The following is a 13,762-nucleotide window of genomic DNA, read 5'->3' as shown; positions in this document are numbered from 1 at the left end:
TCAGCCGGACCACCAGGAAGACCTCCTTTGGATGTATGTATGCCCGTCTTATTCACGTAATAGTGAGTTGCCAATTTGCACGATTTTACCAATAAATGAATTTACTAACATATACTGCACTTAGTGTGGCGCCCCTCTGTGTTTTCTTGTATAGACACGGGTCCTATCCATTGTACAGAAGTAGCAGAGATTGGAGTGGGGATCCCCTCACTGGTCAGTGGTGGGAGGACATGCCGGCAGGTTCTCTCTTCCACACTTAATGAGGCGCCCCTCTGTGTTTTCTTGTATAGACACGGGTCCTATCCATTCTACAAAAGTAGCAGAGATTGGCGTGGGGAGCCCCTCACTGGTCAATGGTGGGAGGACATGCCGGCAGGTTCTTTCCTCCACACTTAGTGTGGCGCCCCTCTGTGTTTTCTTGTATAGACACGGGTCCTATCCATTCTACAAAAGTAGCAGAGATTGGCGTGGGGAGCCCCTCACTGGTCAATGGTGGGAGGACATGCCGGCAGGTTCTTTCCTCCACACTTAGTGTGGCGCCCCTCTGTGTTTTCTTGTATAGACACGGGTCCTATCCATTCTACAGAAGTAGCAGAGATTGGCGTGGGGAGCCCCTCACTGGTCAATGGTGGGAGGACATGCCGGCAGGTTCTTTCCTCCACACTTAGTGTGGCGCCCCTCTGTGTTTTCTTGTATAGACACGGGTCCTATCCATTCTACAGAAGTAGCAGAGATTGGAGTGGGGAGCCCCTCACTGGTCAGTGGTGGGAGGACATGCCGGCAGGTTCTTTCCTCCACACTTAGTGTGGCGCCCCTCTGTGTTTTCTTGTATAGACACGGGTCCTATCCATTCTACAAAAGTAGCAGAGATTGGAGTGGGGAGCCCCTCACTGGTCAGTGGTGGGAGGACATGCCGGCAGGTTCTTTCTTCCACACTTAGTGTGGCGCCCCTCTGTGTTTTCTTGTATACAGAGCCATGATTCACTCTGGAGGGTGCTGCCGCTGATGTTGGTACCTTGCATGTCTGATCTACAATAGGACTTTTTATGACCTTTTATGAGCCTTCAAGAATTTTTTTTTGAATGAACTTTTTATGTATTTCTAAAGGACTAGCAATACTAGTTTCTTCAGCTCCGAAGTTCTTTTCACCCCGTGTCTATAGAATCAGCCTGACATCCGAAGACACCCGAGATCATTCAGAATTTAGCAGGCACACCGGTGGCTGATCTTCTCACCTGCACTGACCTGCTTTAAGTCTAGGTTCACACCTATGCAGGTTGCGTTTGATGCGTTTTTGCACTTGCGTTTTTTATCCATTTTATGTTTTTTTTTATTTTTCTTGTTGCTAGGCAGATTTTAAACACAAAACACAGCACAAATGCAGTACATGCTTTTCTGCAGCATTTCCATTGAAGTCTACAGAACCAAAAATGCAACATTTTGGGTTCAAAAAAGTCCCTAACCCTTGCCAAAAAACGCAGCGGGTGAAAACGCGGAGATGTGATCCTGTCCCATAGGAAATCATGTTAAATGGACTGTACTGCGTTTCTGCAAACCGCTTAGGTGTGAACCCGGGGTACAGGAGAAGTATGACCAAAGCTTTTATGGTTGTACTTCTATGGATGAGGCGTGCAGTTCGTTCTGCACTCCTGTGATCCGTTTTCATCCGACAGTCGGCTAAAGCTTGCTGTCAGCTGATGTCCTTAGCTGATCCAGGTTCCGAAAAGACCCCGACCATATGGTCAGGATCCACCCATGGAGCTTAGACTGGCAGCTGGCTCAGCCTCCCGGTGATCTGCCAAGAGCCTGAGCCATCCGTTCCCGCCCCCTCCACAGCCGAGCGCTCCAGTAAACACTGAAAAGGCAGAGGAAATCGACAGTCCAGGCTCTCTGCTCAGAGCAGAGAACTGAGCGATCAGCGGTCTTTGTTCACTCAGTTCTCAGTAGAGCTGGCGGGGAACGGATCGATCGATGCAGCTGGCTATGATGGTGCACAGAGAAAAAGAAGAGTCTACAGCACCGGCAGAGGAACCCAGAAGAGGAGGTTTGGGATGGCTCTGTGCAATAAATAAAATGTGCAATAAATAAAAAAAATTCTTCAACCTCTTTAAAAAGGTGAACTTCGGGCTCCCCCTATCTAAATGACCTTTTTACACACCTGAAGCGGCAGTCATGTGACCCACCAATCTGGAGTTTACATTAGTCAGGGTCCTTCTTTAGTTGCCCAAGTCACTGCCTGTATGATGTGGATGCTTCCTACTGACCAGCAGCGGGGTTCTCTCAGGATCCAGAGTGATGCCAGCACAAGGACTGTACGGGACCGGCTGGCACATGTGTAGCATTAGATTACAGGTCCCCAGGCCCAGGAAATAGTGCTGGTGAGGGACCCAGATGGGGGACTTATGGAGGAGCTCCAGTCATGTTTGTGTTTCTTGTTCACCTGTCCCAGGATCCAGCCATGTACTCACCCGAGCCGTTCTTTCCATCGGTGCTCCGTACCTGGCACCTCAACTGTGGCGACAGCTTGCCGCTTCACAGCCGGGTGCCCTCTCTGCGCATGTGCGAGTCGTGATGCACTTTATGGAGAGAAATCGCCTAGACGATTGGAACGAAAGTGGGAACCTGTCAAGCCCAGGTACCTGCCCCCCCCAACAAAAGAAAAGTGCCATTTCCTATAGAAGAGGGTGGAAAGAGGCCTTTTGGTCCTTTCACACGGGCGGTACGTTTTTTCATCAGTTCAGTCAGGTTTTACCAAGAAAAAACGGATCAGTTCACGTCACGTTTTCATCCATTTACTTCCTTTTTTTACATCCCTTACCAATGCAAAAAACGGACCTCATGTCCGTTTACATCGTTTTTCATCCATTCCATCTTTTTTAACCACCTCCCATCTGGCTGTTGTATATAAACGACCGGACAGTGGCAGTGCAGGGTCAGGTGGCCGTTTATAAACAGCCTCCCTGCCCCCTGCTTGTGCGCGCTCCCTGGGAGCACGCAGCACCGCGATCCGGTGCCCGCTGTGTCCTCCGGACACAGAACACCGATCGCTGTACAGGACCTCTATGCGAGGTCCTGATCATGTGATCACTGATTGGCCAATCAGTGATCACATGAAGAATAGTAAGCAAGATGTCACTCTGACGACATTGCTTACTACGTGTGAAATCTGTGAATGATCACAGAGGTCACATGGTACAGGGCTATTCACAACAGCCTTGTACCATGTGACAAGCTGTGACCAATCACAGCTCACACAGTATTTCTCAATGGCTGAAGGAATGCAGCCAGAGAGAAGGAGAAATGATTGTACAGCCTTTATGGGTGTAAAAGCAATCAGTGTAAAAAAAAAAACAAAAAAAAAACAAAAATCTTCATCACCCCCCACAAGTAGTACAGTGTCACCATGGTGATACTACTGCTAGGGTGACAGTATGTAAAAAAAACAAAACAAAAAAAAAACAGTTCCCTGGTCTCCTCCTCCCATGCCCACCTCCAGGACTTCTCCAGGGTGTCACCCATCCTCTGGAACTCCCTGCCCCAACCCATCAGATTATCACCTACTCTCCCCTCCTTTAGGCGCACCCTGAAAACCCATCTCTTCAGGGAAGCCTACCCCACCCCCTCCTAACCTGCTGACCTCCTCCACTCTTCCTACCACTCCATCCCCCACAGCTATCTCCTCCTGTACCTCTATCCCCTCCCTCCTAGATTGTAAGCTCCAAGGAGCAGGGCCCTCAATCCCCTCATGTTTTGCATTGTATTGGTATTGTTCTGTCACATGTTCTGTCCCCCTTTGTAATGTACAGCGCTGAGCCAACTATTGGCGCTTTATAAATACTGTATAATAATAGTATAAAAAAAATAAAAATGTAAAAAAAAAAGTTAAATTATAATTTTTGGTTAAACTAATTTGGGTTTTTTTTTTTTTTTTTACTAAAAAGATAACGGAATACTTTTGGCCAAGATTTATGATGAAATATTATTTATTTGCCAATATTATCGCCAAGATACGCTCCTTCCTCACCCCAGACACCACTAAACTACTAGTACACTCCCTGATTATCTCACGCCTGGACTACTGCAACTCCCTCCTCACCGGCCTACCCCAGTGCAGGCTCTCCCCGCTTCAGACCATCCTGAACTCAGCGGCCAGACTCATCCACCTCACCAGCCGCTCCACCTCTGCCACCCCCCTCTGCCTCTCCCTCCACTGGCTCCCCATTGCCCAACGCATTAAATTTAAATTGCTCACCCTGACCTATAAGGCCATTCACAACACTGCCCCTGACTACCTCACCGACCCGATTCCCAGGTACCACCCTACCTGTACCCTTCGCTCTTCACAAGACCTCCTATCTTGCTCCCTGGTCTCCTCCTCCCACGCACGACTGCAAGACTTCTCCAGGTCCTCCCCCATCCTCTGGAACTCACTACCCCAATCCATCAGACTGTCACCTTCCCTCCTCACCTTCAGGCGCTCGCTGAAAACCCACCTCTTCAGGGAAGCCTACCCCACCCTCACCTAACAGCCGCTGCCCTTCCCTCCTCCTACCACTCCATCCCCCACAGCCGTTTCCTCCTGTGCCTCTACCCCCTCCCTCCTAGATTGTAAGCTCAAAAGAGTAGGGCCCTCTAACCCCTCGTGTGCTGTTTGATGTTACTGTTCTGTTTCATGTATTGTCCCCCCTCTATTGTACAGCGCTGAGCAAACCCTTTGGCGCTATATAAACTCGATAAATAAATAAATAATAAATAAAATTTGCAAAATTTTATAAGAAAAACACTTTTTAAAATTTTTGGTATCCAGACTGGGAGGGGTTAATGGAAGGAAAAAAAAAAAAAAAAACACGGATGTAAGCGGATGCGGGCATTAAGGGATATTAACAGATGATCATCCGTTTACACCCGCTAGTCCGTAGAAATACACGGGGGGGGGTCTGTTTCTCATCTGTAAACGGACATACGTGAAAGGGGCCTTAGAGCGGAACTTCCCCTTTTGAGTGGAGCTCCGCTTTAAGTTAGACTAACAAGGTAAGGAAAGAATAAAACACAATGTGTTCGGGACGCTGTGGAGAGGACAGGTTTACATTTACCTGGAGATGGGCTTTAAAAACACATTTGTGTCAGTGAGACTTGTTCCTGCCAAAGCAGTGCTGTGAAGTGGGAAAATTTCCCCCCCGGCTGCAGGTCTGGGCTGTCTAGCTGCTTTCTATCCAAGTCAACTGAATGGAGGCAATCCCAGCGTGACACATAATAGGGGGGTGGTAAATCCCACAAACCTGTGCTGGGTTCACCCGCCTCTGGTGACAATCATCCTGTAATATCAACAGCTGGCTCTGTGATGCTGAATTCACATCGGGGGGGGGGGGGGGGGAGATGTCATTCTGTGCTTTCCTTCCAGATCCCAACTTTTTCCTTCCAGATCCCAATTCAAGGCAACTACAATTCCCAGCATGCAATGCCATTAGGAGTATTTTTTCTCCCTCATGCCATTGCTAACTTCCCTCAGACCCGGTTCACACCAATGCGATTCCCGCACCGCATTGCATTCATGCGATCTGGTGCGGGGGTCAATGATAAATGACATCCCCCAAAACAGAACGCAAAACGCGATGCAATTGCCAGGAATCGTAGCACATGGGTGAAAGCACCTATGCAATGCGATTCAGGTGTGGATTTAAAAAAGGGTCCTGCACCTTTTTGGTGCGGATGCGATGCAATTTGTGCCAAACAAAGTGTAAGGCTCAAACCGCACAGACATCACATGTAATTGGCGGTGCGATTCCTCTGCGAATGACATGCGGAGTCCCGGGCTAATACTGGATCTTTGTGCCACAAATTGAAGGAAAGGATGTGGCCAATACTGCGAATATAAAACCAATTCTAATGTCATTTTCCCGCATTAGATAAAAGAATATCCGGCTCCGGAATTTAGCGCACAATTAGGAGAAAGCGTCGAATTAAAATATAAAACTATATAGTATACATCCAAACCCGCTCTGCTTGTGTCTATAAAGACGCCGCCATACACACTACTGAACACGAGGGTTGCACCGATATCGGTGTCGACACCAAGCATTTGCACAAGTACTCGTGCAAATGATCTGATGCGTAAAACTGACACTTTTTTGTGCGTCGCGCTGCAATTTGAGTCCACGCAAAATGAATGGGCTCACATCGCACTGCGAAGAATCGCATGTGTTTTGAACAGGAAGGCAGTGCGGTTCCTGTCTGAATCGCATGCAGTTTCTGCACCTCTCGTGTGAATCCAGACTAACTTTCTGCCTGGACCCAGAGGGGGAGGGGAGACCCCCATACTACGAGTCCTGGAGCCATCAGTGAGATGAGTAGTGATGATCGGAGGCGGGAGGTTAACACGAGGGACGGAACCGCATGTGTGCGGTGATGGGAGGCGGCCAGCAGTGACATGTACAGAGAACATGACGGGTTAACTCCAGTGACATCACTCTCCCTTTGGCTGTCAGTGGGTTGCGGAATGACACTTCATGAATGAAGTAGAGCTCACCTGTGTGCCAGGCTCTGGTTACATGACCTCCGCTGCGGCTCCACCCCACCACCATCGACTCGCATTCCCAGCAGATCCCTCCCAGCAACCAGACCGCAGCCTTACCCCCAACGAAAGGGAGTAGATCTGGCAAGAGCTGCCTTTGAATCCTGGCCCAGATCACTCCGCTACTGGAGAATACACAAAATACACCCCCCCAGGTGACAGACCTGAACCCCCGCTACACCCAAAGACCAAGAAGAGGCATTCATCATTACCACTTTCTCGGGATGTTTGTTTTTTTGTGTTCGAGATGAGCCACACGCAGTGACTGGAGATAATCCATCATACAGCATCTCCCAGAAGTGAGTCCACCCCCCTCCCCTGGACTGTACACACAAGGAAAAAAATAAAAAAATTATATATACCATATTTTTCGCTCCATAAGATGCACTTTTTTCCCCCCAAAAAAGGGGGGAAAATGTCAGTGCATCTTATGGAGCGAATATGGAGCGACCGGTCCGGTATTTCCACCGCGGCCGTGTCAGAATACCGGGCCGGCCGCTCAGCTCTGCAGCGGGACCTTATGGAGAGGACTGCTGACCTGTGGGGAGGTGGGGGAGGGGTACCTGAATTTGACAGGTACCCGCTCTTACTTCTTTGTTCTTTGATCTTACCTGTTCCTCTATCCAGCGGCGTGCTGTCTTCCGGCTTCTGTAGTGTGGGCACTGGGCATGACAGCCGGGTGCCAAGTGCGCATGCGCAAGAAGCGGTGCTTTTTATGAATGGTAAGGCGGTACCTGGGACACATGACAGATCCCAGAAGCCGCCGGACCAATCACAAAGCGCAAGTGCTTCTCGCTCATGCGCACTGGGCACCCGGCTGTCATGCCGAGCGCCATTACAGAAGCCGGGAAGACCGCGCGCCGCTGGATCGAGGAACAGGTAAGATCAAAGAACAACTCCGCGGAAGTAAGAGCGGGTACCTGTCAAATTCAGGTACCCGCTCCCCACCTCCCCAAAGGTCAGCAGTCATCTGTACTGTCCGCAGTCTCTGGTCATCCCTGTGCCGTCCGCAGTCTCTGGTCATCCCTGTACTGTCCGCAGTCTCTGGTCATCCCTGTGCTGTCCGCAGTCCATTAGTTCACAATTTTTTTTTTCCTGTTTTCTGCCTCTAAAACCTAGGTGCGTCTTATGGAGTGAAAAATACCATATTATATATATATATATATATATACATACATACATACATACACACACACACACATACATACAGTCCGGGGGAGGGGGGGGGACTCACTTCTGGGAGATACTGTGTGTGTGTGTGTGTGTGTGCGTATGTATGTATACAATATATATATATTTATTATATACATACACACAGTATCCCCCAGAAGTGAGTCCCCCCTCCCCCGTACTGTATACAATGTATATACACACATATATTATATATATATATATATATATATATATATATATATATATACACATGCATACACATATATATATACACACACACACACACACACAGTATCCCCCAGAAGTGAGTCCCCCCCTCCCCCGGACTGTGTGTATATATATATATATATTATATATATACACACACACATATACATACACATATATACACACAGTATCTCCCAGAAGTGAGTCTCTCCCCCCCCCCCCCCCTCCCTCACATTTTTGTAAATATTTGATTCTCTCTTTTCATGTGACAACACTGAAGAAATGACACTTTGCTACAATGTGAGGTAGTCAGTGTACAGTTTGTATAACATGTAGATTTGCTCTCCCCTCAAAATAACTCCACACACCGCCATTAATGTCTAAACCGCTGGCAACAAAAGTGACTCCACCCCTAAGTGACAAGGTCCACATTGGGCCCAATTAGCCATTTTCCCTCCCCGATGTCATGTGACTCCTTAGTGTTACAAGGTCTCAGGTGTGAATGGGGAGCAGGAGGGTTACATTTGGTGTTATCGCTCTCACTCTCTCATACTGGTCACTGGAAGTTCAGCATGGCACCTCATGGCAAAAAACTCTCTGAGGACCTGAAAAAAGAATTGTTGCTGTACAGAAAGATGGCCGAGGCTATAAGAAGATTGCCAAGACCCTGAAACTGAGCTGCAGAACAGTGGCCAAGACCATACAGCGGTCTAACAGGACAGGTTCCACTCAGAACAGGCCTTGTCATTAATGGCGGTGTGTTGAGTTATTTTGGGGGGACAGCAAATCTACGTGTTATACAAGCTGTACACTGACTACGTCACATTGTAGCAAAGTGTCATTTCTTCAGTGTTGTCACATGAGAAGATACAATCAAATATTTACAAAAATGTGAGGGGTGGACTCACTTCTGGGAGATACTGTACGTATCTAGATCGCTATAACACTACTTCAGCCCGGGATCACACGGGAGCGGTACGGGAAAACGCATTCCTGGTGAAATCACATGCGATTCTTTGCGGTGCAGTTTGAGCCCATTCACTTTGTATAGGCTCAAATTGCACCGCACATAAAAAAAAAAATAAATAAATATCGTAATTGGTACCGGTGAGTACCTGATAAAAAGTATCAAAAATCTGGTATCGGTGAATCCCTACTGTATACAAACCATCGCTCTATTAGTTCCACTTGATGAAAGGAGCTCAGTACTGGGGTTGGGAGTCGGGGATACGAGATGTATCTTATATACCAGGCTGGGTATAGAATATCCCACCAGAACTGGCTCTGGCTTGTTTACAACACTTTGTGGCACCGTGCTGTATATACAGTCAGGTCCATAAATATTGGGACATGGACACAATTCTAACATTTTTGGCTCTATACACCACCACAATGGATTTGAAATGAAACTAACAAGATGTGCTTTAACTGCAGACTGTCAGCTTTAATTTGAGGGTATTTACATCCAAATCAGGTGAACGGTGTAGGAATTACAACAGTTTGCATATGCGCCTCCCACTTGTTAAGGGACCAAAAGTAATGGGACAGAATAATAATCATAAATCAAACTTTCACTTTTTAATACTTGGTTGCAAATCCTTTGCAGTCAATGACAGCCTGAAGTGTGGAACGCATAGACATCCCCAGACGCTGGGTGTCATCCCTGGTGATGCTCTGCCAGGCCTCTACTGCAACTGTCTTCAGTTCCTGCTTGTTCTTGGGGCATTTTCCCTTCAGTTTTGTCTTCAGCAAGTGAAATGCTCAATCAGATTCAGGTCAGGTGATGGACTTGGCCATTGCAGAACATTCCACTTCTTTGGTGTCTTTTGCAGTCTGCTTTGGGTCATTGTCCATCTGCACTGTGAAGCGTCCAATGAGTTGTGAAGCATTTGGCTGAATATGAGCCGATAATATTCCCGAAACACTTCACAATTCATCCGGCTGCTTCTGTCAGCAGTCACATCATCAATAAATACAAGAGAAGCAGTTCCATTGGCAGCCATACATGCCCACGCCATGACACTACCACCACCATGATCACTGATGAGGTGGTATGCTGAGGACCATGAGCAGTTCCTTCTCCATACTCTTCTCTTCCCATCACTCTGGTACAAGTTGATGTCGGTCTCATCTGTCCATAGGATGTTGTTCCAGAACTGTGAAGGCTTTTTTACATGTCGTTTGGCAAACTCTAATCTGGCCTTCCTGTTTTTGAGGCTCCCCAATGGTTTCCATCTTGTGGTGAACCCTCTGTATTCACTCTGGTGAAGTCTTCTCTTGATTGGTGACTTTGACACACATACACCTACCTCCTGGAGAGTGTTCTTGATCTGGCCAACTGTTGTGAAGGGTGTTTTTTTCACCAGGGAAAGAATTCTTCGCTCATCCACCACAGTTGTTTTCCGTGGTCTTCCGGGTCTTTTGGTGTTGCTGAGCTCACCGGTGCGTTCCTTCTTTTTAAGAATGTTCCAAACAGTTGTTTTGGCCACGCCGAATGTTTTTGCTATCTCTCTGATGGGTTTGTTTTGTTTCTTCAGCCTAATGATGGCTTCACTGATAGTGACAGCTCTTTGGATCTCATCTTGAGAGTTGACAGCAACAGATTCCAAATGCAAATAGCACACTTGAAATGAACTCTGGACCTTTTATCTGCTCATTGTAATTGGGATAATGAGGGAATAACACACACCTGGCCATGGAACAGCTGAGAAGCCAATTGTCCCATTACTTTTGATCCCTTAACAAGTGGGAGGCACATATGCAAACTGTTGTAATTCCTACACCGTTCACCTGATTTGGATGTAAATACCCTCAAATTAAAGCTGACAGTCTGCAGTTAAAACAAATCTTGTTTGTTTAATTTCAAATCCATTGTGGTGGTGTATAGAGCCAAAAATGTTAGAATTGTGTCAATGTCCCAATATTTATGGACCTGACTGTATACAGAATCCTATACACACAGGAATAACAGGACGGAGAGCTCGGGGTATACAGATCTATAAAGCGTATCTAAAGCCAAAACCGTTTCCTCCCACTTGGATGGGGCGGGGAATTAATTTTTGTCATCTGTGTCCCATTCGGGAAATTTCTCTTCAAGTCCTGTAAACGCAACAGAAAGTTATAGAACATTCCTCACCGAGGAGAAGAAGAACCCCGATCTACAACCCGCGTCCGCACTACAGGACCCCCCCTCTACTCCTGCTCTGGTGACAACTGTCAAATTTTGGATTTCCAGGATGAAAAGAGAGGGTGGATCTCCCAGTTGTGAGGGGAGGGGGGGGGGGGAGTACAGCAATAAAAACCCAACAAGGTTTCAAAACATTCTCTGCTGCAATCCAAAAAAAAAAAAAAAAAAAAAAAAAAAGAAAGTGTTGGCTTTGGATAAACTTTAATACAAAAAAACAAAATATACAGACTTCTGTATATACTGTATACGCATCATGGAGACACCAGGAATCGTAGTTGAATATAAAAATAGATCATTATATATAAATACAGACATTATATAAAGTGTAACACCCTTCCATAGGCTTCAGGGCAAAAAACGCCCCCCCCCATAGGCTTCAGGGCAAAAAACGCCCCCCCCCCCCCCCCCATAGGCTTCAGGGCAAAAAACGCCCCCCCCCCATAGGCTTCAGGGCAAAAAACGCCCCCCCCCCCCCATAGGCTTCAGGGCAAAATACACCCCACCATAGGCTTCAGGGTGAAAACCACCTCCCATACGCTTCGGCGGCAAAAGACGCCTCCCATACGCTTCGGCGGCAAAAGACGCCTCCATGAAACGTGGTGCGGTTTTGCCATGATTGTCGCGTGGCAAATCGCATGGCGTGAAGTCCCGGGGTTGACAACCCCCTACAAAAAGAAACCGACTCCTAACTTTAGCTGGCTCCTGGATTCAAAGCAAATGTGTGAAGCCCCGTAGTACACACTTCTCTCTATATTAGGACAATGCAGCACCCCCAGTATTCCCGATCCAGGGATCTGAGCCAATCCCCAATCCTATATATAGCACACGGATCTCTCTAAGCGTTTCAGCTGAAATGAACTGGCAGTAGGGCTTAGCAGTGATATCAACCAGGTCCATCATCTGATTGGTTGCTCCGGGTAATATCAGGCAAGTTCTGTAATATGATTGGTTGCCGCGGGTGATATCAGCCGAGTCCTGTCATCCAATTGGTTGGGTGATCTCAAGCCCGTCCTGTCACCTGATCGGTTGCCCCGGGTGATCTCAGGCCCATCCTGTCACCTGATCGGTTGCCCCGGGTGATCTCAGGCCCGTCCTGTCACCTGATCGGTTGCCCCGGGTGATCTCAGGCCCGTCCTGTCACCTGATCAGTTGCCCTGGGTGATATCAGCCGTGTTCTGTCACCTGACTGGTTGCCCTGGGTGATATCAGCCGTGTTCTGTCACCTGACTGGTTGCCCTGGGTGATCTCAGTCGTGTCCTGTCACCTGACTGGTTGCCCCGGGTGATCTCAGTCGTGTCCTGTCACCTGATTGGTTGCCCGGGTGTTATCAGGCCTGTCCTGTCACCTGATTAGTTCCCCGTGATATCAGGCCAGTCCTATCACCTGATTGGTTCCCCCGGGTGACATCAGGCCAGTCCTATCACCTGATTGGTTCCCCCGGGTGATATCAGACAGGTCCTGTGATCTCTATGATATTATCACTCACCATTCAGCCGGGTCTGTCGGTTGGCTCTCACCCTCAGGAAAGTCTGCGGAGGAACAGAGAAGAGAAGAGAAGAGATGGGGTGAGATCGGAGGACAGAACACACAGCCCCCACTACACACATGTAAACAAACCCACTTCCTCTTTGCCGTCACTCTGCATGGCGGCTCACACCTCAATCTGCCATAGCCGGGCTGAGCGGGGCCCCGCTGCAGCCGTCCCGGGCCCCGTGAGGATGGCGGCGGATTCTCCGATGTCTCCTCACAGCCAGGAGCCGCTCGCCGCGGGCGCCATCTTTACTGCGGTCATGTGACCGCCTCACGCTGGAATGAGGGCACGTTTACGTGACGACGCCGGCGGCGAGACCATGGCAACTGCAAGGCGGGAAATCCAGACTTTCACGCAGACGGGGGAGGAGCTCGCGTGATACATAGAGAGCAGTGAGGGCGATGGATGCCCTGTGATAGCAATACATGTACCTATATACCTCGTATAGAGCTCATATATACCTCGTATACAGCTCACACATCATATAATGACGAATTTTTACCTCATATACGGCTCACACATCATATAATGACGAATTTTTACCTCATATACGGCTCACATATCATAATGACTGAAATATATACCTCATATACGGCTCACATATCATATAATGACGAATTTTTACCTCATATACGGCTCACACATCATATAATGACGAATTTATACCTCATATACGGCTCACACATCATATAATGACTGAAATATATACCTCATATACAGCCCACATATCATATAATGACTGAAATATATACCTCATATACAGCCCACATATCATATAATGACGAATTTATACCTCATATATGGCGCTTATACAGCTCACACATCATATAATGACAAATATATACCTCAGATACGACTCACATCATATAATGACTGAAATATATACCTCATATACAGCCCACATATCATATAATGACTGAAATATATACCTCATATACAGCCCACATATCATATAATGACGAATTTATACCTCATATATGGCGCTTATACAGCTCACACATCATATAATGACAAATATATACCTCAGATACGACTCACATCATATAATGACTGAAATATATACCTCATATACAGCACACATATATAATGACTG

The 13,762-nt window shown here is 47.5% G+C and overlaps 1 protein-coding gene across 1 annotated transcript in view; it reads right to left on the bottom strand.

The window, feature by feature from the left end:
• Positions 1–13,762, bottom strand: part of RNF220 (ring finger protein 220) — a gene marked incomplete at its 3' end in the record, with an annotated part of 181,596 nt that overhangs the window by 78,633 nt on the left and 89,201 nt on the right. The window contains exon 5 of the mRNA XM_089669555.1: positions 12,625–12,667. Coding sequence (XP_089525681.1) covers positions 12,625–12,667 — 43 coding nt within the window. The remainder of the gene's footprint in view (positions 1–12,624; positions 12,668–13,762) is intronic.

The sequence above is a fragment of the Staurois parvus genome, unplaced genomic scaffold (genome assembly GCF_062004578.1).
Source record: "Staurois parvus isolate SC_StPar_1 unplaced genomic scaffold, SC_StPar_1.0 ptg000079l, whole genome shotgun sequence".
NCBI lineage: Eukaryota > Metazoa > Chordata > Amphibia > Anura > Ranidae > Staurois > Staurois parvus.
Note: the sequence above shows the minus strand (reverse complement) of the source record. Positions and strands in the feature narration are given on the sequence as shown.